General features: G+C 41.4%; 1 protein-coding gene across 10 annotated transcripts in view; it reads left to right on the top strand.

The window, feature by feature from the left end:
- TTLL7 (tubulin tyrosine ligase like 7) overlaps positions 1 to 26,465 on the top strand; it is a 110,591-nt gene that overhangs the window by 5,830 nt on the left and 78,296 nt on the right. For 7 of the 10 annotated variants that reach the window (XR_006283306.1, XR_005226599.2, XR_006283304.1 and 4 more), the window contains exons 2-4: positions 21,451 to 21,628; positions 21,837 to 21,968; positions 26,013 to 26,134. Coding sequence is in view for 6 of the 10 variants with exons in the window: in XM_043521011.1 (XP_043376946.1) it covers positions 21,604 to 21,628; positions 21,837 to 21,968; positions 26,013 to 26,134 (279 nt within the window). In the remaining 4 variants the exon portion in view is untranslated. Of the gene's footprint in view, positions 1 to 19,775; positions 19,855 to 21,444; positions 21,629 to 21,836; positions 21,969 to 26,012; positions 26,135 to 26,465 lie in introns of those variants that run through there. The other 3 variants (XR_006283305.1, XM_043521009.1, XM_027830884.3) reach the window with 2 other exon arrangements.

A 26,465-nucleotide genomic window follows, 5' to 3' on the forward strand; every position in this document is an offset into this window, starting at 1 on the left:
GCACCATAATGATTATTGTGAAGCTACATAATAAAGGTTAACAAAAACCCACCAAAAATTGAAGTGAGAATGTAATGCTGTAACGTGCTTTGTTAAATATCACTGTCATCAACATGAGTACATGATCACTTTTTATAGAAAGTAAAGTTAGTAAATGGAGTTACACAAGGAATGGCTTTGGTCCAGTGTTTAGTAATCACTGTAAAAAGTTTAAGGAAACAGGTGCATAATCATCTATCTTCTTCCCCTCAAATAATAGAAGCTATAGAACCTGGATAATTAAAGAGAGCTCTAAAATATAAGTAATAGCAGTAAACTGCAGTGCTACATTCCATTACCTATTTCTGTTGCAAACAATTTTTTTCTGTAAGTGCAGGTTATTAAGTTGCTAAGTGAAATAACTTCTTAATGCATTTTAGTTCCTAGTCAGGAAACAGATAGATAGAGGCATACCTTCAGGTTCCAGTAGTTATTTAAAATAATGGTTTGTCGTTGAATTGATTTACTCTTTAGTGTTACTAACCATTCGTTCGTTGGCCATAATGAACTAAACTATTGTAATCATGTAATTCTAAACAAACACTACTTTGGAATTTATTGCAGCAGAAGTTAGTGTAAAATGATAATGAAGGCATTTTAGGAAATGTGCATTTTTAAAAAAGAAGACTTTTATTAGATTTAAAATGTGATTTATTACAACAACAAATTCACCAATTCCCTTATTATCATGTGCCTCACAGCATATATTATGTATCTTGTTACATAAATATTGTATCATTATGCAACTACATAGTGGTATAAAGATGACTTTAAATGAGCACAGACTCACATTCATCATACATTACTGTGTGCGCAATACTGGACTGATTTTTGTCCATTGCTCCAAATTTAATGTCTCAGTAATTGTACACTAATCCACAATATGAAGAGCTGTGATTGTGTGGCAATTCTGTGGTCAAGACAAAACCATTTGGGAAAAGGCATACTTTTGATTGCACAGATTGATACCTCTTGTATTTATTACTCTCATCTTTCACTAATTATAATACTTTGCCACTTTTAATCTCAGTATCTTGTTGAATGCTCACCTGTACGGTCTATGAGCTAAATATTATGCTGCAAAATAAGCATGAAAGTGCAATTAACACTTTCTGAAAGTAATAATAACTTTTCAAATAATTTATAAAATGAGCTGGACAAAGGGAGTAGTGTGACTAGTTAAAAATACACATTCCAGTTCTGGTGATTTTGGGCCTAATGCATTCTGCTGGTGAATGGGAAGAGAAGTGCAGGTAACTGGGAATGAGGCAGGAAAGGGAGGATCATGGAATGTGGGAGGAGGCTCCCATTTAAATCTGGTGGACATCTGAGCAAAAAGTCATCTAGCTACTCCACAATTGCACCACGTTGAGAGATGGATGCTTTGCACTCTCAGGAAAGTCTGTGGGAGCATGGCTGAGTTAGTCAAGTTCTATCTGTGGAGACTCTGGGATCCATAGGATGTGTTCATGAATCTTCAGGTTTCATGGGGATTAGAGGCTTTGCCTTTTGCTTGTCATGAAGGGCCTCATACCCTTCCTTCTAAAAGAGAACATGCAGCAGAAACTCCATGGAATAGGTGGTCATTTACACCTGTACAAAGCAGATGTAAAACTCTACCAACTCAGAATTCTCCACTCATTTACACCAGTACTAATATTTAGACACACATCATGTTCCCTTTGCCTTCATGTGTCTGATGAGACAACCTGCAAGACAATGGAGAATCAGGCCTCTTGAATTTGACAGCAGTCTGTTCTCCATTTTGCCTGATATTTGCAGTCAGAGTCAGAATTGGTTAGCTCCATGCCTTCATGCAGATTATATGCATAAGAACATTATTTCCCCTTACTTAATTTATGTTTTAAAGGAATAATTAAAGTGGGCATCATGCCTGCTACCGTTCTAAAACCTTCAGTTTCAGCTGCTTTAATTTGAGCTGCTCAGTGTCTCCAGAGTGAAGTCACTGAATTTGATGATAGTACTATTTCCCTTTCCATATGCAAAGCTATTATAGCTTAAAATACAAAGCGGTATGGGTATTTCTTTAAGAATATCTCTGTTTCAAAGGCAGGATTTATAAATATGAGCTGCAGGTGTGGCCTAGATAAACACTCACTTATGTGGGGCAAAACCGTATCTGCTTTATGGACAGTACTTTAAATCTGAATTGAGGCTAATTAAAGACGTTACCTTTTTAATGAATGTTTGAGTATTTTATATTTTGGGACAGTGCCACTGAGGTTCCGTCTTTCTCTTTTTTAATCTCTTTCTCCCAGGACTTGGTCCGTACATCCTTTCATTTTAACATTGGTCAAGATGCCCCATAAGCCCAAGAGTTAACAAAGAAAAATCATTTTAATTGGAGAATCATTTGCTTCTGTTTGCCTTCAGAGTAAATGTCAGGGAAAATAAGATTTCTGGCTTTATTTATTTTTCAGGGAACTCAATAAGAGGTCTAACATCTATCAATGCGCTGAAAATTTAAATTGGTGACTTGCTTACTTGATAATTGATGGAAGAATACAGCTATGTATAGCAAGTAGAAACTTTTATATTTGTATTTCACATTTGTGGGCCAATGTGGTAGTCTTGTAGACCACACCCAGTACCATGCTGTGGTCTGAGTTTGAGTCCGTTACCACCTGAATCATTAGGAGTGAAATCCTGGCCCTACTGAAGTAAATGGAAGTTTTTCCATTGGAGCCAGGATTTCACCTCCGAAGAAGAGATGTCATGCTGCACTCTTAACTCCACTAGATTGTGTTGGGAAACAGGGATTGAGGTCTAAAGTGGGGGGTTCAGCATGGCGTGTGACAATTGTAATGGGTGGGGTCTCAGATAACTGAGTAGGGCCTGAGGTTGTTCTGTTGAAGGGCTACATTAACACCTTATCTAGAAAGAAAACTCCTTAGTGTGGGTACTGGAAAGAGTGGTCTAAAGGGAAACATTGGTAGTTTTTCATGAAGGACAGAGCAAGCCTTTTAAAAATGTAAAGCACAATTGATATTTATTCATGAGGGGCTTTCCCTGTAGTTTAGACCTGGCTATGTGTTGACAAAGTTATTTTCATCTTTGCTTAGGAGCAAAAAGCTAAGTATATTCTTCTTTGGTTACATTAATGCATGTTTCCTTCCAGCTTTGTCCTTGGATTGACATTTGTTTGTTATTTTTAGCATCTGAAAACCAGCACAGTAATATCCCTATAGGCTATAGTGAAAGAATTGGAGTATAGCATCAGCAAATGGAGTCTTAATACTGATCTTGGGTGAGGGCTTGCTCCAGCGTTTCCCCTCCTTCTTTTCTGTTTCTTTGCTTTTGCCCATATTTCCTTGGACTCATATCATAATGACTTTTTCTTCTCGTAAGGATGATTGGCTTTGGGTGGGTGGAAATCTGTCCTGGACACCTTTCCTAAACATTGCTTCAAACACACAGTGAATTTTGCTATTAAAAAGAAAATCTTTCCAGACCAAGAGAGAAGAAGACTAAAGGTAGTGTTTTTTCAGCATTGCTCCCTAATTGGAACTGCATCACTGCTGTGATTAAAGACATGAGGAGAAATGGGCATGCTTAGGTCAGTCATCTCAAATTTTGTAGTTATTTTAAACTACGAATTCAGAAAAACCTACAGTGTCACTGTCAGCACGTTCATTGTTTGTAGCTTAGAGACAGCATGAGGTTAGTCTATAAATAGAGCTGTTCAATATTATAGAGTGGCACTAGTAATGCTACACTTGTGGCTGAGAAAGCACATTTATTCTGTGCTGTGTTTTCAGGCGCTTCCTAAAAAAATTACCCATTTTGGGCAGAAAATTCTCATGCTGCTTCATTTTTCTCAGCACAAAGGTAAAACAATTTGTGTGTGGAAAGTTTGATATACTTTATTTTTTATGCTTCAGGTATTGCATTTTTTTCAGTAAATAAAGGAATTTTTCAGAGGCTTTTGATCACATGCTGCCTTCTACTGTATAGTGTGGAGTGTAGCAAAATGTAGCTATGACAGGGGTCTGCACTCATTACCAACAGATAGATGCTAATTCCTGCTTAGATCTCCGACAGTGGATAGAGTGGAGAAATGAAGCAGTGCTGAGTGATTGGAAGCCAATCAGGCATTCAAAGGAGATTCTATAAACCAGCTCCCTTTTAGTGAGAAGGAAGAGACTTTGGAGGAGGCAGAGCTCCACATGCCGTTGTGAAAGAGCTAGATTCCTTTTGTTTTATATATTCAAGTTTTAGTTTTTAAATCAACTACACATCTTGAACCCCAAGAAGAACAAAGCTGAGAGGAGAAAAGCTTGGTCATGGGATACTTTGTTGTTGGAGCTTCTGGCCTGCTCTACCTGCACATTTGGGCCCAAGTCAGTGAAGCGTTGGTGAAAGGAGGCATTTTGCTTTATTCTCCCCCTGCAGATAATGCACCATAAAAATCCCTTTCCATAGCAAGTGCTGTGGGGAACCAAGTCTGTGGCCAGAGGAAAGCAGCTGGTCTTTATGGCATGTTCCCCTCAGGTCTGGTTGAATTTCTGAATGGAAATTAGGCCATGTCTACACTACGGAGTTAAGTCAACTTAAATTTGTTAGTCTCTAAAGTGCCACAAGTACTCCTGTTCTTTTTGCGGACACAGACTAACACGGCTGCTACTCTGAAACCTTAAGTTATGTTGAGGATCATAAACCTCTGTAATTCTATCGCTTGTGCCTGTTCACACAACGCTACTTGTGTCAGCAGAGCACATCCAGTGTTGTGAGCTGGGCACTGTGGGTGGCTATCCCACTGTGCAACTCACTACCTTCTCCCACTAGGAGTTCTGGGAATTGATCACAGTGCATCATGGGGGCGGGATCACCACCTCCATGATACAATTTTCTCCATCTCATAATTCCAAGGGCCTCCAACTGCATTTTGTGTCATTTTTCAACTGCTCCTACAAACTTTGCGCCTGCAATCTCTGCCTGAAAGCATGGATCCTGTCTTGTGATCAGCATTATGAACACAACGTAGCTGATCCCACAGTATTTCATGAGCTGCGAATCTGAAGAGGAATCCATGCTGCCTGCCCTGCTGTGTGCCATGGAAATAAAGAATTCAAGATTTATGTTGGCATTCATGGAGCAGCTGCACACGGTGCACCATCACTTTTGGGCTTGGGAAACAAGTACCGAGTGGTTGGATCCGATTCTGATGCAGGCATGGGGTGATGAGCAGTGGTAGCAGACCTTTTGTATGCACAAAGCCATCTTCCTTGAATTATGTGTAGAGCTTGCCCCCACTCTGAGGTGCAAGGAACTAAAATGAGAGCTGCCCTCATGGTGGAAAAGCAAGTGGCGATCGCTGTGTGGAAGCGGGCAACACTAGACTGCTACCAGTCAGTCTGAATCAGTTTGGATTTGGAAAGTTCACCGTGGAGGTTGTGCTGATGCGAGTGTGCAGGGCCATTAATCGCCCCCTGCTATGAAGGACTGTGACTCTGGGCAATGTGTGGGCAATTGGATTGTTTTGCGGAAATGGGATTCCCTAACTGTGGTGGGGCGATACATACACACCTATCCCAATCTTGGACCCAGCCCATCTTGCGATGGAGTACGTCAACAGAAAGGGCTACTTCTCTATGGTATTGCTGGTGCTGGTGGATCACTGGGGTCGTTTCACCAACATCAACACAGGATGGTCAGGAAGGGTGCTTGACACGCGTATCATCAGGAACATTGGCCTGTGCAGAAAGCTGCAAGCAGGGACTTTCTTTCCAGCCCAGAAGATTCCAGTAGTGGATGTGGAAACGCCCATAGTGATCCTAGAAGACACCCTACCGCTTACTCCTGTGGCTGATGAAACTGTACACCAGAAACGTTGACAGCAGCAAGGAACACTTCAACAATAGGCTCAGTAGGTGCAGAATGACTGAAGAATGTGCGTTTGGCAGATTAAGCAGTTGCTGGCACTGCCTTTTTGGCAGGTTAGACCTCAATGAAGAAAATATTCCCGTAGTCATAGCAGCCTGCTGTGATCTGCATAACATTTATGAAACCAAGGGGGAAAAGTTTCCCCAGGGGTGGAGTGTTGAGGTTGATCACCTGGTGGCTGATTTTGAGCAGTCAGACACCAGGGCTATTAGAGTAGCTCAGCGAGGGGCTATTCAAATCAGGGAGGTTTTGAAGCAGCGTTTTGACAGTGAGCCCCAGTAGTGTGTCTTTCTGTAATGAATTGAGCTAGACGTTATTTACTTGCCATCTTGAATAAGCCCTGTAATGATTCCTGCCTGAGCGTTAACTGTAGTCTGCAAATGTGTTGATTGCCATTGTGTATGAATTTCTGTTGCAACCACTCTAGGTCACAAATAAAGAATCACTGTCTTTGTAAGACTAAATGTTTATTAAACAGCAGTACACAGATTAACATTTCTTACACCCTTACAAAGATGTAAGGGTGTATTTCCTACCTGTGTGTGGCTTCAGAGCAGGTTGGTATGTCTGTGTGCTGCTTTGTTTCCTCCAGAAGTAATTGCTGATTGGCGCGGCAAAGTTTCCAACAGTGGGGGAAGAAACAAAGCAGCTCTGCCAAGGAACCTTCAGGAGAGGGTTACAGAGTATCTGCAGGAAAGTTTCCTAGAGACCTCTAGGCAGGATCCCGAGGAGATCTCGGTGTGTATTAACAAACTTTTCTGCAGAGCCCCCATTGCATAGCTGCACAGAGGACTATGAAGCCGATGCAAACAGCACCTAGTCTTGTTAATTTCGATTCCTTCTCTCACGTGCACCATGTAACAAAATTAAGGACACCTCTACCTCATGTAACGATGCACTATTCAAGAAAAATGAATACTTACCAGAGCTCCCCTCTCCTACTTTAGCCAGTCTGCTGGGTCTGGGAAGATCCTTCCAGAGACAAAAAGAGGTCTTGGCTCGCCATGCCACCAGACAATCGCCTGTCCCACATCCTCCTCCAACTTGACCTTCTTGTCCACCACTTCGTCCTCGGGGTTGACTCCGCTGGCTGCTGCCTCCAGTTCCACTGAAGCATCCACGGGGCACTTGGTGGTGGACGTGGGGTTGCCGCCGAGGATGCCATGCAACTTCTTGTAGAAGTGGCATGTTTTCAGTGCTGCACCGGAGAAACAGTTGGCATCTCTTGCCTTCTAGTATGCCTGTCTCCGCTCCTTGATCTTGGCACGCCACTGTTGCATGTCTCTTTTGTGCCCCTTCTCCTCCATGCCACCAGCAATCTGTTCATAGGTGTCAGAGTTCCTACGGCTGGATTGGAGCCGCAACTTCACAAACTTCTCTCCCCACAGACCCAACAGATGCAGCAACTCCAGTGTACTCCACGCAGGAGCCTGTTTGCTGCAGAAATCTGGCATGGTCAGCTGGGAAGATGTGATGCGAGATGTCCACACTGAGCAAACAGGAAGTGGAATTTCAAAAATTCATGGGGCTTTAAAATGGGAGGGGTGCGTGTCTGTGTACCTGACTGCAGGGCAATGAAGTAGAAACTACTTACCAGAGCGGTCATGATGAGCATTGTGGGATACTTCCTGGAGGCCACTTAGGGTGACATAAGCAAGTACTGTGAAACTGTGTCGCTCTAACTTTGTTGCAAAAAGCTCTATGCTGCTTGCTGAGGTGGGTTTATTTTGTCAGCATAGCTGGAGATTTAAATTGGCAGGAGGTGTGTATACCTCCACTGTTTTGTCGATGAAACCTGACTTTTGTCGACAAAACTGTGTAGTGTAGACAAGGCCTTAATCTGGAAGTTCTGCTTGCTGAATCAGAATAACTCCACCCTGGGAGTACATTACACATTGCTCTGCTGGTGGGATCCAGAGGAAGCATTGCAGCCTTGTGGGAGGGACAGAGCCAGGAGAGCTGTGGGTATCCTTGACCTCCGTATGGATGCTCCTGCTCCTGATGATGTGGTTAGAGCAGGGATACTCAGACTGGGGCTCAGGAGCCGCAAGTGGCTCTTTAATGTGTCTCCTACGGCTCTTTGCAGCACATGATATTAAAACACTGATTTAATTATTAACCAGTCTAAGTTATTAACCTATTAGGATGCTTTTACTATATTATTAACCAATTGTAGAATACTTGGTCAGTCATTTTGCTGTGAAAAAAAAATATATATATAGTAAATGAAACCATGAATTCACACTACTGTGGCTCTTATGGGTAATGTTGGCTCCTGAATCACTGAAGTCAGAGTATTACTGGGTTAGAGCAAGGGAATGGGAGCTAGGATTATTATTATTTTTTTTGTTCTATTCCTTGTATTGCTACTGACTTGCTGTGTAACCTTGGACAAGTCAGTCAGTTTCTCTATGTCTCTGTTTGCAGTTCTATAGAATGGGCAGAAGTGTCCTGCAATATTTTGCAGGGTGTTGTGAGACTGAATTCAAACAATTGGGTTGCGAGGCGCTTTGGGTCCTTGGGATGAAAGGTGTTAATTAAAATATTCGTTCTTCTCTCTTTGATTATATATTTAAAGAAAATGAAAAAAGATTCTTCGGTTCTGCTGAAGCTTCTTTTTAATTTTACATCAATACTCGTCCGAACCACCAGTAAAGAAGTCAACTTTGTATTGATTTTATGTAGTAATATGGCAGTGAACATGGGCGGACTCTTCTTGCTAGTACCCTAAAGTTAATTTTTCAGCACTTAGTAGGGTTTTTGGATAGTTTTTGTACAATATGTGTATTAGTTGGGCAGTACTACTAAATTCTATGTACTTCTCACGTGTCTGCCTGCTGGGTTTAAAATTGTGTGGATTTGTTTGTCTTTTTGTTTGGAAGAATGGGAGCGATGTTGAATAGCATTTTTTCATATTGTTTGACATGCTATGGAATGAGGTGTACACTAGAGGGTTTAAAAAAATGCCCACTGGATGCTCAGGATCCCAAAGCAGAAATAGGTAGAAGCTGGGATTCTCCAAGGAGGGTTAGTTAGGCATCTGACTCCGACAGAAATTCAATGGGAAGTGGACATCTAACTCTTTCCGATCCCTTTAAAACCCCAGCCAAGGTGTTCTGTTGTTATTAGAAACTGTTTGTTTTTTAATTTTTTCCTGTTGTGGAATATTTAATTTCTTCCCTTTGTTCTCCTGTATATAAACAGCTTTGTATACAGTACATTTTTGTCCTAAAATTTCCCACCATTGCTACCGCTAGCACAGCTGCACTAGTGGTGGCAATAGATAGCGTAGACCAGAGGTGGGCAAACTATGGCCCGCGGACCACATCCGACCTGCAGGACAGTCCTACCTGGCCCTTGAGCTCCTGGCTGGGGAGGCCAGCCCTTGGCCCCTCCCTTGCTTTCCCCCCACCCCTGCAGCCACGCCACTGCATGGGCAGCACTCTGGCCCGCCACTCCTGCCGGGCAGTGTGGCTTGCGCCCACCCATCTCCCAGGCTTTCCAATAAGTCTGTCCTGCCAATCTGAGCAGCATGGTAAGGGGATGGGGAGCGGGGGGAGGGAGGGTTGGATAAGGGGCAGGAGGTTCTGCGGGGTTGGGGGGTGGTCAGGAGACAGGGAGCAGGGGGGGTTGGCTAGAGGGTGGGGTCCCGGGGGGGGCAGTTAGGGGCGGGGGTCCTGGGAGGGGCCTGTCAGGGGACAAGGAGCAGGGTTGGATGGGTCAGGAGTTCTGAGGGGGGCAGTCAGGGGGCAGGAAGTGGGAGGGGGCCAGGCTGTTTGGGGAGGCACAGTCTTCCCTACCGGGTCCTCCATACCGTTTCGCAACCCCGATGTGGCCCTCAGGCCAAAAAGTTTGCCCACCCCTGGTGTAGACCAACCAACAATACTCTTCCAATCACTTTAATCCTGCTTAAAGCAGATTTGAATGTTGCAGTGGTTAAAATGTCACCAACTACCAATCTACACAAGTACTCCCACCATTGCTGTTCCCTGTGAAGCTATACTAATGGTAGCAACAGTGGGGGAAACTTCAGAACAATTACTGTGGGGTGGGCAGGAGTTCACTATGTACATAGGAGCCTCCTACTTTCAGTTTCATATGTTAGAAAACCATAGACAGACATTTACCCTCAGTGTGGCGGTTAGTTTGTGACCAGACCCTGGACTTTGAAAGTGTTACTTGACATTTTGAATCAGATTCTGGATTCTAGGCTGCAGGCCAGTGTCTGTCAATTTGCATTTCATCGTGCTGTCGGTGTGCCATCCTAGGTGCTAGACTAGCAAACATTCTGATGTGCCAGGATCTGAATTTAGATGGTGTAATTCACAACCACGGACTCTGCAAGCCCCATTTAGAAATTACAATTAATGTCCAGAAACACTGATGGAGCTAGGCAGTGCAGGCCTGGAATATATTAGAGCTAATGGGCCAGATTCTGTGCTGTGGATAAGGAGTACTTGCTTTAACTCATCTTTGTGTTTATATCCTTGATCCTGAGGCCATCCTGGCAGTTGGCTAGTACCTGACATGCATTTGAGAAGCCTTCTGCCAGTGACTCTGAGAGGTTATTTTGACAACCAGGGATCAGCTGGGCATAAGGAAGCATGTAACAGATGCAGAGGCATATAGGGTGGACATTGACTATGGGGGCCAGGTGTCTTGCTGAAAGACACAGGTCTGCTGCCAGAAGCACAGGGGGTCTGGGTTGGGAGGAGGCACTTGGGAGTAGGAGTGCTTCCCTTCTTTCTCCATCCAGCAAAACTGAGGCCTGGTCTACACTGGGGGTGAGGGGATCGACATACTTAGATCTACTTACCGCGGTGTCTTCACTGCAGTAAGTCGATGGCTGATGCTATCCCATCGACTCCGACTGCACCTCTCACCCTGGTGGAGTACTGGAGTCAACGGGAGAGTGCTCGGCAGTCAATTTATCATGTCTAGACTAGACGCAATAAATTGACCCCCGCTGGATCGATCGCTGCCTGTCAATCTAGCGGGTAATGTAGACAAGCCCTTAGAGAATTTAGGTTCTTAAATTTTAGAGGGAAGCAGAGTTTGAGCAGGATACAAAACTACGTGTATAATGGAGACTTCATTACAACCTTGAATTGGAGCAACTGGGATCATTCCATAATGAAGATCTGAATTCTGTAAATCTGCAGGAAAGTGACATTCACCTGAGAGACGATTACAAAGTCAAACTGTAATCAAACTGATTACAAAGGAGGTAAGTATCATTTCCTCAATAGCTAGTATATAAGATGCAAAATTGTCTTTTTTTAAACATTCAAGACACGTCAATATATACTTACATAACTAAGAGTATATACTTTCTGTATGAGGCATTTATGAACTATAAACCAAAACAGAGTCTAGACCATTATAACATCACTTCAAATGGAGAGAGATAAAGTATACAGATAAAATTATTATTTGCATTTCTAGGTAATTACCTGCAATAAATAGAGTTTCTGTTTTGCTGAACAGAACTCTAATTGGTGGTAAGGGACTCGGAAGCCATTTCTATTTTAGAGGCAATGAAAGGCTGCCCTGGATAATAGTTTCATAGAATTATCAATACCTTCTGAAGTAATGGACTGTCGTGTCCATGCTATGTGCTGAAAGAGCACACAATAAAGGAAACATGAGTCAGCCTAAACTGGTATTTTATATTCACTCATGATGGTAGGAATATGTTCTGTAAATTTATTAGATTTACCAGACACAAGCAGGGTGGTTGCTGGTTTACTTTTAGGGGATAAGTGAAAAATGTACCTTGCCAATATTTCTTCTCATTGTTGTGATTACTGACTAAAGCTGGTGTTCCTCAGCATTTCCCTTGTTTTTGACAGACAGGCTAGATTCTGTTCGTAAGTCTTGTCAATTAGCACATTTTCTAGTGTTTAATTACATGAGCTTCTACAAATAGAAATGGGCATAAGCATGTGCTGCTGTAGCATATTGCTTTATACTACAGCCTTCTAGTCGGCTTTTAGTGTACTAATCATTAGACTGCAAGCAGAATATCAATACGCTTCTCCGAAGTATGCATTTGGCTGGCAGTCTGAAGCATGCTTTCACTCTAATGCTAGCCTCAGGGGTAGGGTTGGAGCAAGACAATAAATAGTCTGGTTGTGCGCCGAAAGTGAAAGATATCTTGGAAGCAATATTTTTTTAAAAAGGCTTAACACAACTTTCAACAAAAAAAACGTACTTCAGATCTAGTTAAGGGGTGGGGAGAGTCCTTTTGGAAAAGGGATGCATGGAGGGGCAACCATCCTTCAGGGCAATCTTGAGAGGTCTAATATGACTTTTGTGCCTGTTTCTGATCTCTGGTACACTGAGAGTATTGCAGTGTAGTTTATAAGAGCAGTGTTTACTTGTGAAAAGTATACGTCACAACATTTGTCACAGCAGAGCTCCTAACTTTCCCCTTTGTGCCCCCTTGAGGACACCTGCTCATTGCCATCAAATATTTTACATGCAAAAACTAACCAACCAAAACAATGTAAACACAAAGACAGGACGTACAAAAGATAAGGCTTTCATGAAAATGTGAGCGCTCCAAAATTGCAGATATTGTACATACTTTTTATTTCTGGTTAATATTTGTGTACATATTTAATATGTTATAAGTATAATGTGTGTGAATTCCTAAGGAAGTCTCACCTCCAACCAGAGCTCATTCTTCCTTATTTAGGTAACACATCTTTATTTCCCCCAAAACAAGCATTCCTTTCACAACCAAGGTGACAGGCGCCATGTTCTATCACTTTTTGAAACCAGACCAGAATGGTAAAAATAGTCTGAATCTGGATCAGATACTAGTTTGTGCTAAATTATATATATACATGGACATTAAGCAATATTTTCTTTTAAGCCTCTGCTTCCATTATTGCTTAATAGCCATCAGAGTGTTTTGTTTATTAGGAGTTAAACAGGCCGTAGATGTGTACGACTTTAGAGCTCTTGACTCATGTGGGCGGAAAGGTTACACAGCAGCAATAAGACTTAGTCAGTTTAACATAACATTGGCTCCTCACATACCTGGATTCATGTGTTATGTTGTACTGTCTCACTGTAGCGACAGTATTTAGCAAACTTAAGAATAATTTAATATATATCAAATATTCTGAAACTGTTTACTATCTCAGTGTCAACGTGTTACATGAGCTTAGTTGTAGGACTGCACATGACTCAAAATGTTTGAGCTGTGCTGATATGTCAGTTTTTATTCTCATATTACTTTTTTTCTATCCATTCTGCTACATTAAACAGGTCAGGATTCTATTCTTTAACTGTAGTCAAAAGAGCAGATAACTAGTCAACAGCCCTCTTTTCATTTTTGGCTTGATACAAAGACTGCTGAAGTCAATGGAATGTCAAGGGGATCTCAGCCAGCCTGGGTTGAAAAGCAAAAGACTTTGGATGAGATAAACTTTTTAAAACAGGACGTTAACCTGTTGTACTCCTGTGGGAATTCTGCACCAAAAAATTAAAATTCTGTGCACAATATTTTAAAATTCTGCATATTTTATTTGTCAAAATAATGCAATAGAATCACTCTGGTTTCAATTATTTTGGTAATTTATCTAAACTACAATACAATGGATGAAGAATGGGAGTGAGAAGCACTGGAGGAAATCCCCAAGCCCCCTTGCCTAATAGTCATGTAGCTAGGTTTGACCCTTTATTAATCAACAAATATATGCAACCATATGCTCAGTGTTACATCGTAGGAAACTGAAGAGCAAGTGAGGGCTGCAGAATCAAACTCACAATTTATATTGACTACTGGCCATCTCCAGAAAGGTCACTAGCAAACAGTTCATAGAGCACATTTTGATGGGAAATTCAGTCCAAAAATTTAGACCAGTTCTAATAACTGAAACACCATAAGCATTTGTAAGGCCATACTGTTCTTTACACCACTCTGGCAATGTAAAGGAGCCTTAAAACTTTTACACTTGTTTTATACTGCTAGGAGAATTCACAAAGACAATGGGAACAATTCACTAAGCAGGCAGGCTGCTACATTCTACTCTGTGTGAGGGGACAGAGCCTTCCCCACGCCTCCTCAGAAACACCCTGAAGCCCTGTCCCTCCACGCTGAGTGTGCTGCAATAGCGAGTGAGAGAGACAGTGTCTCTCTCTCACATGCATGACTGCCACCCCCTGGCAGTGATTTACATCTCTACTAGCTGGTCCAGGCCCCCAAACCAACCTGCCTGCACTGCCGGGGAGGGGCATATAACTGCTCTTGTGTCTTTCCTTTGCTTCCTCTTCCGAACTCATTTTTCTGTGGGGAAGCAAAGATATCTGCGGGGAACATGAATTACATCACACGTGCAGTGATGCCAAATTCCCCTAGGGGTACCTGTTAGTTAGAAAACATGCTATGATTTGGTTTTGTATAAAAACTTTTATTTCCAATATCCTTACTCAGTACCTTTTGAACCTTTCTTGTTTTCACTGTAAATATGTTTAAGTGCTGAAGTGCTGGTCCTCAGTTGAATCTTGGATGCTGGTGTGTATATGGTTCCTCTGGGGACAGCAGAACAGGTGAGTAGCCAGTGGTGGGCTGGATATCAACAGGAACACTTCAAAGGGGTGCACCTATTATTAACCTTCAAGGCAAAGTGGGCTTTGAATCAGATACCAGACTTGTATTTTAAGCTTTACTGTGCCTGTTCTCTATATTTTTGGTTTGAGTGATTTAAGATTTCTGTTTATAATCTAGGCTTGGAGATTTTTTGCATAGAATTTCATAATTCGTGGGATGTGTTGTTTTTATAATAGCAAAATATCCCTTTTAAATTATTTTGCTGCAGTGTCATGACTCTTTGGCCTCTGTTTTTCCCAACACAGAGTATATCTGAAATACCCATTTTGGCACGTGTATTTATTGTACAGGGTCTGAGCATATATCTGTAAAAGATCTTTAAAAAGCCATGTAGTTTATATACAAGAACAAAAGCAAGAGCAAAACAGTTATTAAATGGATCACCATCATGAAAATTGGCATTTAAAGATTGACATGAGAAACAACTCCTATTAATTAGGTAAGGCAGTTTGTCTTCTTTCATATCTTCTCAAATATCCCTACACTCTTCTGTAAAAAAAATAAAACAAAAGGAGAAACCAATCACCAGTTTGAATAGATTTTTGGTCACTGCTGACTTGAGCCAGAGTTTGCTTAGAGGTGCAAGATGCCAGTCTGAGCCATCTAGTTCCCAACCAGAAAAATTCTACCAAAATTATACCATTGTGTACACACTGTACAACACTTCCCTTTGACTTTTGAACTGAAGATGTAATTAGCCTGTCACTTGGAAAGAGATATGAGCAAGTGTTCTGAAGATATTCTGTTCTGTTAAAGGGCTATCAATTATGTCAGAGTCATTAGCACAAAGTAAACACTATGGACTGCACCTTCAAAATTTGGCACTCCAAATTTGTATGTAAGACAGGAAAATGTTTAGGAACATATGCAGAGAGTGACACACATAATTAGACATGTATAACATTTAAAACACGTGAGAATTAATACATGCATATTTATAACTGTTTCTGCACCTCACAACAGGTGTAACCTGAAAGGAGCAGTGCACACAGTATTCAACTAAACAATTGTTTAATTAGCTTCTATTATGTCTGTGCAGATTTAGACCATGAAGGAGTTGCAAGACAAATTTGATAGGTATATAAATTAAAACATGAATGCAGCTAAAATGTCTCTAGAGATTCACTTTAGGACAATAACCCTTAGAAGGCAAAATCCTACAGGAAATGAGTTGGTACATACAGTACAGTAGCAATTCCTTTTGGTCCTTGAAGAAAATAGTTTACATCAAAGTTTGAAAAATAGACTATTTGGGGTCTTTGTAAAAAGATTTGAAATCTCTTACAGAAGGACCATGTTTTAGCTGTAATGGTAAAAATTATGTAATCCATAATCTTGTTAGCAAACAACTTATTCCAAAAAGCAATTTAGATACTTTTTTTGAGGAGAACTGGAGAATACATTTGTCTTGGGCTTTTTTTAGCTATATGGCCTCAATAGCAAATCATGCATTAAACATATTGATGGTGACCTGCAGATCTTTTCCATCAACTGCAAGAGATGTGCTGAATATCCTTAGTAGCCAGGCTAAGTGTGGCATTCAGCACAAATTTAGCTCATTTACACTAGGGTAACTGAGGGCAGAATCTGGCCCTTTAACTAATAAACTTATTTTTTCTCTCTTTGGTTAGCAGAAACCATCTTGTCTGAAGATGGTGACTCTGTTTCCTAGATGATGGTCTGGCCGCCCAGTGCTGTAATGCCACATCAGCTTTGGAGGAACAGTGATCTATTAATCTAGTAACCCGATGATCAGTAATATGTCGGCAGGGTGCAGTGTGGTGAATCTGCTGCTGTTCTTCTGGCTCTGGCTAGAGGTTGATAGGGCAGCTAAGAGGGGGAGTTCCATGGCAACTGGGAGGACAGTTCGAAATCTGGAGAGACCGTAACTAAGGCAGTTGTTCCTGGTGACTGTCTGGGAATTCTAGGTTGCCTGTGTGCAGCTGGGTCCATTTTGGTTTAAGAATACATAGCATAAACAAGTTACATCAGATTGCATGAAATTGGTCCTGGCTACGCTGTGGGGCAACAATATTATATGGAAATTATAGTTTTAATATTTACAAAACTTGCAGAGAGACACTTATCTGACACTCCCATTTGGCAGATTCTCCTGGTGATGTGTAGGCTTGGCAGAATTTGTTAGTTATTTTTTATAATTTTGATGGATAATATCGATGTTTGTTCAAGCATTTTTTCCCAATTTTTATCAATTTAAACTTAGTTGCATGAAATTATGGGTGTATGTGTCAGACAATTAATGACAGACATTGAAATTCAAAAAGTTAAAGCTTTCTAACTGTTAAAACACAAATTGTGAACACTAGGGTTGCCAGCTGTCTGGTTTTCCCTGGAAAGTCTGGTCAAAAATGGCACCTGACAATGTCCGGTCAGAAACACTGACCAGACACCAAAAGTCCGGTTGCTGCCTGCAGGAGCAAGGATGATGCACAGAGGGGACATGCGGGGGCAAGTGCCCCCCTAGATATGCCTGCCAGGGCAGGGAGAGGGGCTCTGTCCTTCTCCCACTGCCGCTGCTGTGGTTGGGCTCTCATGCTGACCCAGAGTGGAGCAGCCAGCAAGGGAAGTGAGTAGACCCACCCCTTCCGCTCCTTGCCTGGGCACGGCTGCCAGGGCTGGAGGCTGTGTGAGCTGGAAATGTACTAGGGAGCAGAAGGGGAAGGACCACCCACTTCTCTCACTGGCCTCTCGACTCTGGGTTGGCATGAGAGCCCAGCCGCCCAGTGCAGCAGCTGGGTTGCCTGAGAAAGAGCCTGGCTGTGGGAGGCAGCGGTGGCAGGCCGTAGGTAACTGGTGGGGTGGGGAGAGAGTGGTAGTTCCCAGGCTGGGCGCAGGGTGGAGGGGAGAGGAGTGAGCAGAGGGCAGGACCTTGGTGGAGGGGGTGGAGCCGGGGGCAGGGCCTCGGGGGAGGGGGCAGAGCCGGGGTGACCAGCTTCCAGAAATTGGAAAGTTGGCAGCTCTATCAACATCAGATATCAAAATATACAGCATAAATAATATCCATAAATCAAACTCTGGAGTTCTCATATAGCATTTTTCTTATTTTGCCTGTCCGTAAACTTCAGTTATCTATGGAAATATTTTTGCCAGTTTGTGTGTGTACAGTGAAATTGATGTTTACTGACACTGATAAAAATTGAATCCTTCCAAGCCTAGTGGTGTGACATTATAAATTCATGGAGGATAAGTCCATCAATGGCTATTAACCAGGATGGGCAGGGATGGTGTCCCTAGCCTCTGTTTGCCAGAAGGTGGGAATGGGCGACAGGGGATGGATCACTTGATGATTACCTGTACTGTTCATTCCCTCTGGGGCACCTGGCATTGGCCACTGTCAGAAGACAGGATACTGGGCTAGATGGACTTTTGGTCTGACCCAGTATGGCCGTTCTTATGTATCTCCTTGACACCACATTGTCAACTGCTGGGGCTTCTCCTGTGAGCAGAACACAATTGAGAACTGGGCTTGCTCTCCACAAAAAAAAGTAGGTATTAATGCCGAAACAAATGACCCAGAGAATATCATTTTATGTTCAGAGAGCACTTATCATGGGAAAGAGAATAATCCTTAGTCAGAATTTGGGTCAGGTAGTACTTACAGTGCGTGTGCCTCACGCATGGAAGAGTGCCCAGAATAAAACTCCATGAGGTTCCGTGGCAAAGTTTCTTCCAAATTCTTCTGTCAAGGGGTTTTCTTCCCATGGAAGAAGCAGTATGTTCAACCTCCGAATCTCATAGGTAGCCTGAGATCTATGTGAATATGGAGGATGGTTCTGCTGAAGGTTTCTGAGCTGGCTCCAGACCCCTCAGCAATTTTCACCAGCAGCTTGGGACATACAGCTCCAACAGAGCAAAGAAGCAGCAAGGATCCCACATACATTGAGATCTGCAAGGGGTGGTTTCTGTGCATTCCCACAGACCCCCAGGCTACATGACAGATCTTGGTGGCACAGCCTCCACACAGCTGCTGGCTTGCCAGTCCCAAGGACCAGTGGCGTGTCAAAAATCATGCACTTTGAATGTATGTTCTCCTGTTTAAATGTGGATTCATGTCAGAAAAGAGGACCTGATAATCCACATATTAGGAGTAATAGTGTGGCAGAATTTAGTGCAGATTTAATCATTGTGGTCCAGGTGGAAAACACTGATGTATTGATGGTAAACTCTGGGAAGATATTTTCTGTATGTGTAAACTAAATGTGTGAACTGATTGGGTAGGTGCAGTTTGCCTTCTGATGGTTTTTATAAAAAGTATTTAATAAAGGGCTACCAACTTGTAATTAGTTGGGATTAAAACAGTATTGTATTAGTAAGGCTGGTGTTTCTCAAGAAGCAATATCAGGCTCCTTATCACTTCCCCAAATTTTCAAAGTTTTTTGCCAGCATAGCTGACAAGCAGCTGCTAAGAATTTGTGTGTGCGTATGCAACTTCTTAATTGGCCAACAGAAGTGCTTCAGGTTTTTCTTCCCAGAAATGAAACTTCTCTCTCACTCTGGCAATATGCTAAGCCTGAGAAACAGATGAAAGTCAGCGAGTCACTGTGCACGCACTCAGTGCTATTTTCCCTTAGTAGTGGTTTCAAAGAGGCTTTTCTGCTGCCCAGTGTATAATGAACTAAAATGGAAAAAGGAGTGGGGGCTTTTTAATTTTTGTATGGTATACATTTGGCAGTAGAATCATTGGGCCACCTTCTTGGTTGACTTCACCCAGAACAATCAACTGCCAAAGAGGCACTTTCAATCCAACTGGGGATTTTCTTGCAGAGATCAGTTACAGTAAAACTCTTTTGTGGGGGTGCATGTGAGAGCTACTGTAACTTACATCCCAACCACTTTTGCCAAAATTACATTTGTATATCAAAACCTATCTAGGCTCTTGGATAAATATAGAGGCAAATCTCAGCCTTGGTGTTGGCTGGTGCAGCTCCATTGATATCAGTGGAGTCGGCTCAGCTTACATCAGAGCAGAATTTGGCCCCCAATGGAATCTCTAATTGGGGCTGGTTACATCAATCTGCTCCTATTATCCCATTGCATTAGTAGGAGTTTTAAGGATAAATCCCCACATTGAATTGAGAAGTCACCTTACAACTCAACGTTTTTTTTGCTTCCTACTAAAAGTATCCCATGCTGACCTGTCCAGAAAATGATTAAATACATTATGATTGTATCTCAAACAAAAGGAAGAAGACTCAGACTTAATATTCTGGACCAAATTCTGCTCTGATTTGCATCCCATGCAACTCCCCTGAGCTCATTGATTTCAGGTATAAATTAATGCAACACTTGACTGCCACTGGTTTGCCTTTTAGTTTACTTGTGGCTTGAGGAAAGGGCAGTATCAGACTTGATTTCAAGTTTCTGATGTTGTCATTTTGTGTCAAAGCCTTCATGTTTTAATATGCTTTGTTGTATTTTTGCATTGCTGCATTTGTATGCCTGAGGTATAATGCATGTGACTTAACATCTGCAGATTGCTTCAGCTTTAGAAATCTGTGGTTTGTCATCACATTTATCCTAGACTGAAATCAAATAAAGCAAGAGTGCTTCACATTGTCTTTACAGCTATTTTAAAGCATTTGTGCAAATACACAAATACTACATATACATATAAAGCCAGCCTGAAGCACTTTTAACCACATTCATAATTGCATGAAAGAAATTCAAGTTCTTTAAAATTATAGAAGCAATTTAAACTATTTGTCCTTCTGTGCAGCATTCATGAATTTTGGGTCTGAATCACTTTTTGGGGGGCATTTTGCCAAAGTTTTTGTTGTGGTGGTTTTCTTATAATTTTTTCTGTGATATGGAAGCATGACTGAATGCATGCTACCAGCGTAGTAAAATATTTAGGACAATGTTTGATCCTGATTCAGAGTTGATTTTTTAAAGTTTTTTCCAGGCATTTTGATGTGTTGAGGGAGATTTTTAAAAACATTTTAGTATGTGAGATTTCAAATGTTATATAAATACAGTATTTCAGGCCAAAAATAAACTAAGATGGAGGTAAGGTCTCTTTGATGCAGGTTTATTGTCCATTTTAATAAACAAACAGAACAGGTCCCCAGCTCACACGTCACATCTTGGGGTCTCCCTGTCACCTATCGCAGAGTACTCTGGCAGTCCTGCTTCCTGCTTCTCTGTGGCTCACTCTACCTGTGCGAGTTCTTTCTCACAGTATCCCTGTTCCCTTCCAGATCTGTTCTCACTGAAATGCCCTCTGACCCTTTATAGCCCAGAAAAAGTCCTGCCCCCTTAATTGATGCAATGGGATGCACCTGTTCTGGCACAGGTGTTCTGGACCTACTTCAGTCACAGGGGACATTCTCCCTGTGACAGCATGTTAGTGTCTGTGGTCCCAGGTTCTGTGAAACTGATTTAATAAATTTTCAACAAATGGTCTCACTTTTTTCTCCTCATGGTGATGGGAGCATGCATAATATTGTACTACATTATTGAAAACCTTGAAATTTTCAGTATAGTTGGAACTTACCAGGAATTCAGTGCACTTTGCTGAGGATAAAAGTTCCCAGAGTTATTGAATCTAATAATGAATCATATAAACATCTAAGGTAGACAAACTGTGTAATAAGCAAAACCTTATAAACCCTTTTTCAAGAACAGAGACAGCTAAAAAGTTTTTATTCACCATAAATTAAACAGAAAACTACCTTTTTGAGATTCTGCATTTTGATGAATAAATTGGCATATTTTTGCTAACTTGATTACGTCTCTAAAAGTAAGCATCAGTTTTGGGTACACACATTGCCAAAAACAAAAGGAAGGAACAGTTTTATATGTGCTACTATACAAGTTACGTTTTATCAGTTATTATTTTATAATGAAATCCTTTTCTAATGCAGATACCTGTCTCTTCCATAATTGAGAGTCAATATAATCAGAGATTGAAATGGTATGACACAAGCTTTGAATTGTTTGACTTTGAAGGCCTTCATGGTTTTCTAAGAACTTGGAACAGAATTTGGACACCTGGTTCTGCGCAGCCCCATGTTATAATGCCATCCTTGCCTAATGAGGGAGGTATGTAAATTGATTATAGAACTCTTGTATTTTTAATATGGCTCATTAATGATGATCTTTCAACATGCTTGTAACTGTTAATAAATCTGAATCAAAGTTTACTAATGCCTAACTGACTAGCAACTCACATTGCTTTTGTACTGTGGTTCTTTTAGTTATGTGCATTATTTTATGTATTGTTCATTGTTACAAACATTATTTTTCAAAGATAACCAAGGAACCTCTTGTCTGACTTTGAGTTCAGAACTGCCTTACCAAAGCACAATTAAAAGAAAAGTCAGAAAGAAGAAAAAGAATGGAATCATCACTGCGAACGTTGCCGGCACAAAATACGAAATTGGTAGGGGGCTACAGATTCTGCTTATTTTTAATAGCTACTGGGGTGTGTGAAAAGGGTTGAAATCAGACTGCTGGGGTAAAATAAAGAGTGGTATCAGGAAGGAAGCAAACTTTCACTGTTGTAGGGCCTGATCCAAAACCTATTGAAGTTAATGGAAAGACCCCAGTAACTTTAATGGAGTTTGGGCCAGGCCCATACTGAATTAATGCCATTGGTTTTCTTTTTGAACATAGGAAACTTTCTATGTTGTGTTATAATATATATCTGCTGGTCGTGCATGCTCTGTGCACCCATAAATCCTGTTCTGTTACTCAGGATTAAGCCTGTTATTAAAATAGCAACAACCAATTAATAAAGCTTTAGGAAAAAAATCTCAATCATGAGTTTAGCTAAATAATTAGAATTTAGACCTTTTTTTACTTAAGATTTAATGTCAAATTCTGTAATCATTACATACAAGTCTCTTTAAGAAACTGATTATGTTCATGCATTTCTTACACTTGAATCTACTATTCCGTTAATTTTATACATGGCCTTCATGATGTGAGGGGCTGGCGGGGGAGGGGAAATACAGAACTAGATTAATATTTCTTGGCTTCAGATTTAAAAATAAAGTTATTGGGAATGACATTTTAGTTTTTTGGAGATGGGGGTGGCCACTGCTGTTACTTGATGAAAACTGAACAATGACCATGTTAAAAATATATTCTCCTATTCATGTAGCAATCTACATAGTATGCTTTCTCTGACATCTCTCCAAAGATAAATGGGCCAGTCTCCTACAAAGCATTTCCTTGCCAGTGGAGGTCTCCTTAGTGAATGGCTGAGGAAGGAAACCCCTGTCTCCTTATGCCTCCATCAAGCTATATCAGCGTTTCAGGGAGTGTTCTCGGGGAATAGAAAATTGTTTCTGAACCTTAGAGTGATATCTGTGAGGCCTGCTATGCTTGTTACCGAGGTGGACTGTTGGTTCAGGATCTTCTACAGGCCCAGCGTTTGAATGGGAAGACAAAAGGTATTAGTGGAATTCTTCTGAAATCTGTCTGCAAAATAAGGTCCATCCAAAGATGATGGTGCATATGATCAAAATATATATGCTCTGCTGGGCTCTGTGGGTTTATTTTCCCTTCATTTGGGGTTCAGATACATCCGAGTTCCTCTGCATTCCTTGGGCTTGATTTTCCCCCTTGGTAGGGCTTTGGTGCTCTGCTAAATGTATCTCCTTGTTTAGGAAAAGTAAGAGGAGGTATCCAGCCAGGATGGGAAAATGAACTGTGACTCAGACTGTAAAATCTTCATAGCATGATTCTCCCTCTCCTTTCTAGGATGCTTTGGTTAGCATTGAAACAGTTGACAAATTTAGTTTAGATGCCCAGCATTCATACTTAACACCCCACTGCAGCTGCACAGTTATGAGGGCTAAAGACTGAGGGCTCGGTTCACAGTTGGAATGTAGGTGCCTAAGTCCAACATTTAGGCGCAATTGGCATTCACAAAACCACCACTCAGCTTCTGCCTATCCCTGTAGGTGCTTAAAGTTTCTAGATACCCACATTTTCACTGGTAAAATTTTCTAGGTGTCTAAATTTCAGCAGTGACCATGTGTGCAGCTACCTAAGTCCTGAGTACCTAAGTATCTACCTCCCAGCAGCTCAGCACCTTACTTATGCTTAAGCCCTAGCGGGATTCACAAACTAGGTGCTTCCCTACTTAACTTGCCTTTGAGGCCTGATCTGAGTACCCGTTAACCTGTAAAAAAGATGCCAGTGGTGGAGCCCCTTTTATCTGTGAATCCCCTTTTTAGGTGCCTAACTCTCCCCATGCATTGTATAGGGAGTCTGGGAGCCTAACTCAGGGTAGGTGGCTGGGTGCATAAAAGTTAGGTGCTGCCAGACTGAGTATTGCAGCCCTTCTGTCCCTCTTGTGAATCTAGCTCTTCATTTAAAAAAATGCAACTCTGAGTCTAGAGTACAACATGGCAGCTTGCATAGGCAATGTCTCCACATTCCATCAGTTTGATTCTTGCCTTTGCCCTGGGAAAGGAGGCTCTCAGCTCCTCAAGGAATGGTAATAGGTCAGTCCTGTTTCTTCACTCCCCTGCTAATTCCTCCTTACTCTCACCTGGCACGATGGAGCCAGTTTCCCCAGCTCCCTTCTCACTCCTTCACCTTCTAGCACAAGCAGAGACAGACCTGGGTCCCGTGGTTCCCTGAGTTCTGGCACACTGCCTTCAGCTCTCCTTCTTCAGTCTGGGCAGGCAGACTGATAAAGTCTTTGGACAGAACAGTCCTCCCCACCAGACACAAGAATTTCAACAGCAAGTAGCCCTACTAGCACATAACAGCAAATCCTCTTCCATTCATAGTGACTGCTCTTCAGTGGGAAGGAGTTGAAGTGCCGCCACATTTAGATGATTGGTTGTTAGAAGCCAAAGGCCCAGATTGCAGTTCAATAAGCGTGTTTCTCTTCTTTTATCCTTGGGGTTTATCATAAATCTAGAATACTCTAAAACCAGCCTAGGACCTAGTCCTTCTTTTAATTGTGGTCTTCATTGTGTAAGCAGACCCTAATCCAGCCGGATGGATGGGAGCTGTCCCATTCTTCCGTCAAGACTATTTGCAACAGTTGGGAAAACTCTAGTGATGGACTTGTTCACCATGAGCCAACAGGAGGGTTCTCATGTTAAACAGCTAATCCAAAGAAAGAGGAGGACTAACAGTCATGGATGCACCCTCTATCTCTAGTCGTGATTCTTGGAGACATTTACTATGAGTCAATGGGAAGGGGAAAAATAGCAGTACTCTTCGAAACTTGGCCTACTGACCAAGCTCTGCTTACATCTCATACCAGAATGAGTTGCCACTCACAGTAGTTTATGTTGATGTTCAAAATGGCTGCTTCTGAGCTCTGGTAGGCTTCCTGGTCTTGACTCCCCTCAGTGGGGCTTGTGTGTACTGTGCATCTCTTCATACTATGACTGCCACTCTTCTTTCTTGCATGTTTTTGATCAACAATAAGATCATTTAAATTTCAGTATTTTAAATGTTCTTCACTGGGATTCAGTGTTAACACCCAGTGAGGTCAGTAGGGATATTGTATACCTCTCAGAGCTATTGCTAAGAGATGGTTATGCCAATTGCTGAATGAATATGAGCAGGAAGCTCTTTAAAGCTCCCTGCCTGTAAATCCAGTCTCTGTAAATTGTTCATATAGTAATACACAACCTTCTATAGAATTTTCTATAGATTACTTTGTATTGTTTTAATTAGTTAAGGTCTTTGACTGTTGAAATGATCGAATGTTTCTAATCTCAAGTAAGTTATGTAGACTTTTGATGGCCATGGAAATACTCAGCTGGAGCTTTGTCCACTAGGCCAAGTTTTGTCATATGGGGAAAGATTCAAATCCAGAAACTGGACAGTCCCCTTCTGGAGAGATGATATCAGAGCAAGTCTATTATGCAGATTGCTGAATGAACAGTTTTTAAAGAAATCGTACTTATACTCAGGGAAAACAAATCTTGCAAATTCTTCGGAAAATCTCTTCTCCTGCAACATTACTTATGACTGGCACATCATCAGACTTATTTTTTTTACAGTAGAACAGTGCATCAATTTGCATTTGTAAGTATTAGACCGTTGACTTAAGGGGCATCTTTGTCTGTTGGCTTCAGTGGCACCTATAGTCATTGTTGCTGTAAAATTAACATATGTAATAACAAAGATAGACTCAGATGGATTTTACACTAAGTGGATTGTTACTAAACCATTTTTTGGACAATTTAGAAGCTCTTTGCAGTTCCCACTGCAGATTGTACTTTGCTCCCAGCCACAGTACAAGCAGTAACAACTCTATAATTAGTTATGCAATAGACAGATGTAGACTGTCCAAATAAATATCATAAATTGAACAATATGAACTCCATTAGCTTGTATGCTAATATTGTTCTGTGGCCAGAGGTGAATTTATACTGAAAATAGAATATTAATTTTACATTTGAAGGTTCATTTCAAAATATCATTTAAATGTATCACTTTTGTGTAGTTCGTCTAGTAATAGATGAAATGGGGTTTGTGAAGACAAGAGACGAAGATGAGACTGCTAATCTCATATGGAGTGATTCTGCTGTGCAACAAGACAAGATTGCTGAGCTCCGAAACTACCAGGTAACATGCAGCATACTTTGTTTCTGAATCAGTTTTTTTAAAAAAACTATTCCATTCTGAAGTCATGAATTAATCACTGTGGTACTCTTGGGTCAGTTGCACCCATCACAAGACTAGAAGGCAGAAACATCAGCTGCACCAAATATTTTGATACTAAGGAGTCTTAATTTCTATCTTGTTTTCCCTGCAGTTTCTGTATCACTTGGCCTTCAATGTCAACATCTTTGGTGTTCTATGAGTGCTTCTGCTTGTCAGTGGTCTGTTGTGAGTGAATGATCAGAGACTGAGTGTTTTATTCAAGTTACAGAAACATTTATAGGATAAATTGGCT

This window comes from Chelonia mydas, chromosome 8 (genome assembly GCF_015237465.2).
Source record: "Chelonia mydas isolate rCheMyd1 chromosome 8, rCheMyd1.pri.v2, whole genome shotgun sequence".
Taxonomy (NCBI): Eukaryota; Metazoa; Chordata; order Testudines; family Cheloniidae; genus Chelonia; species Chelonia mydas.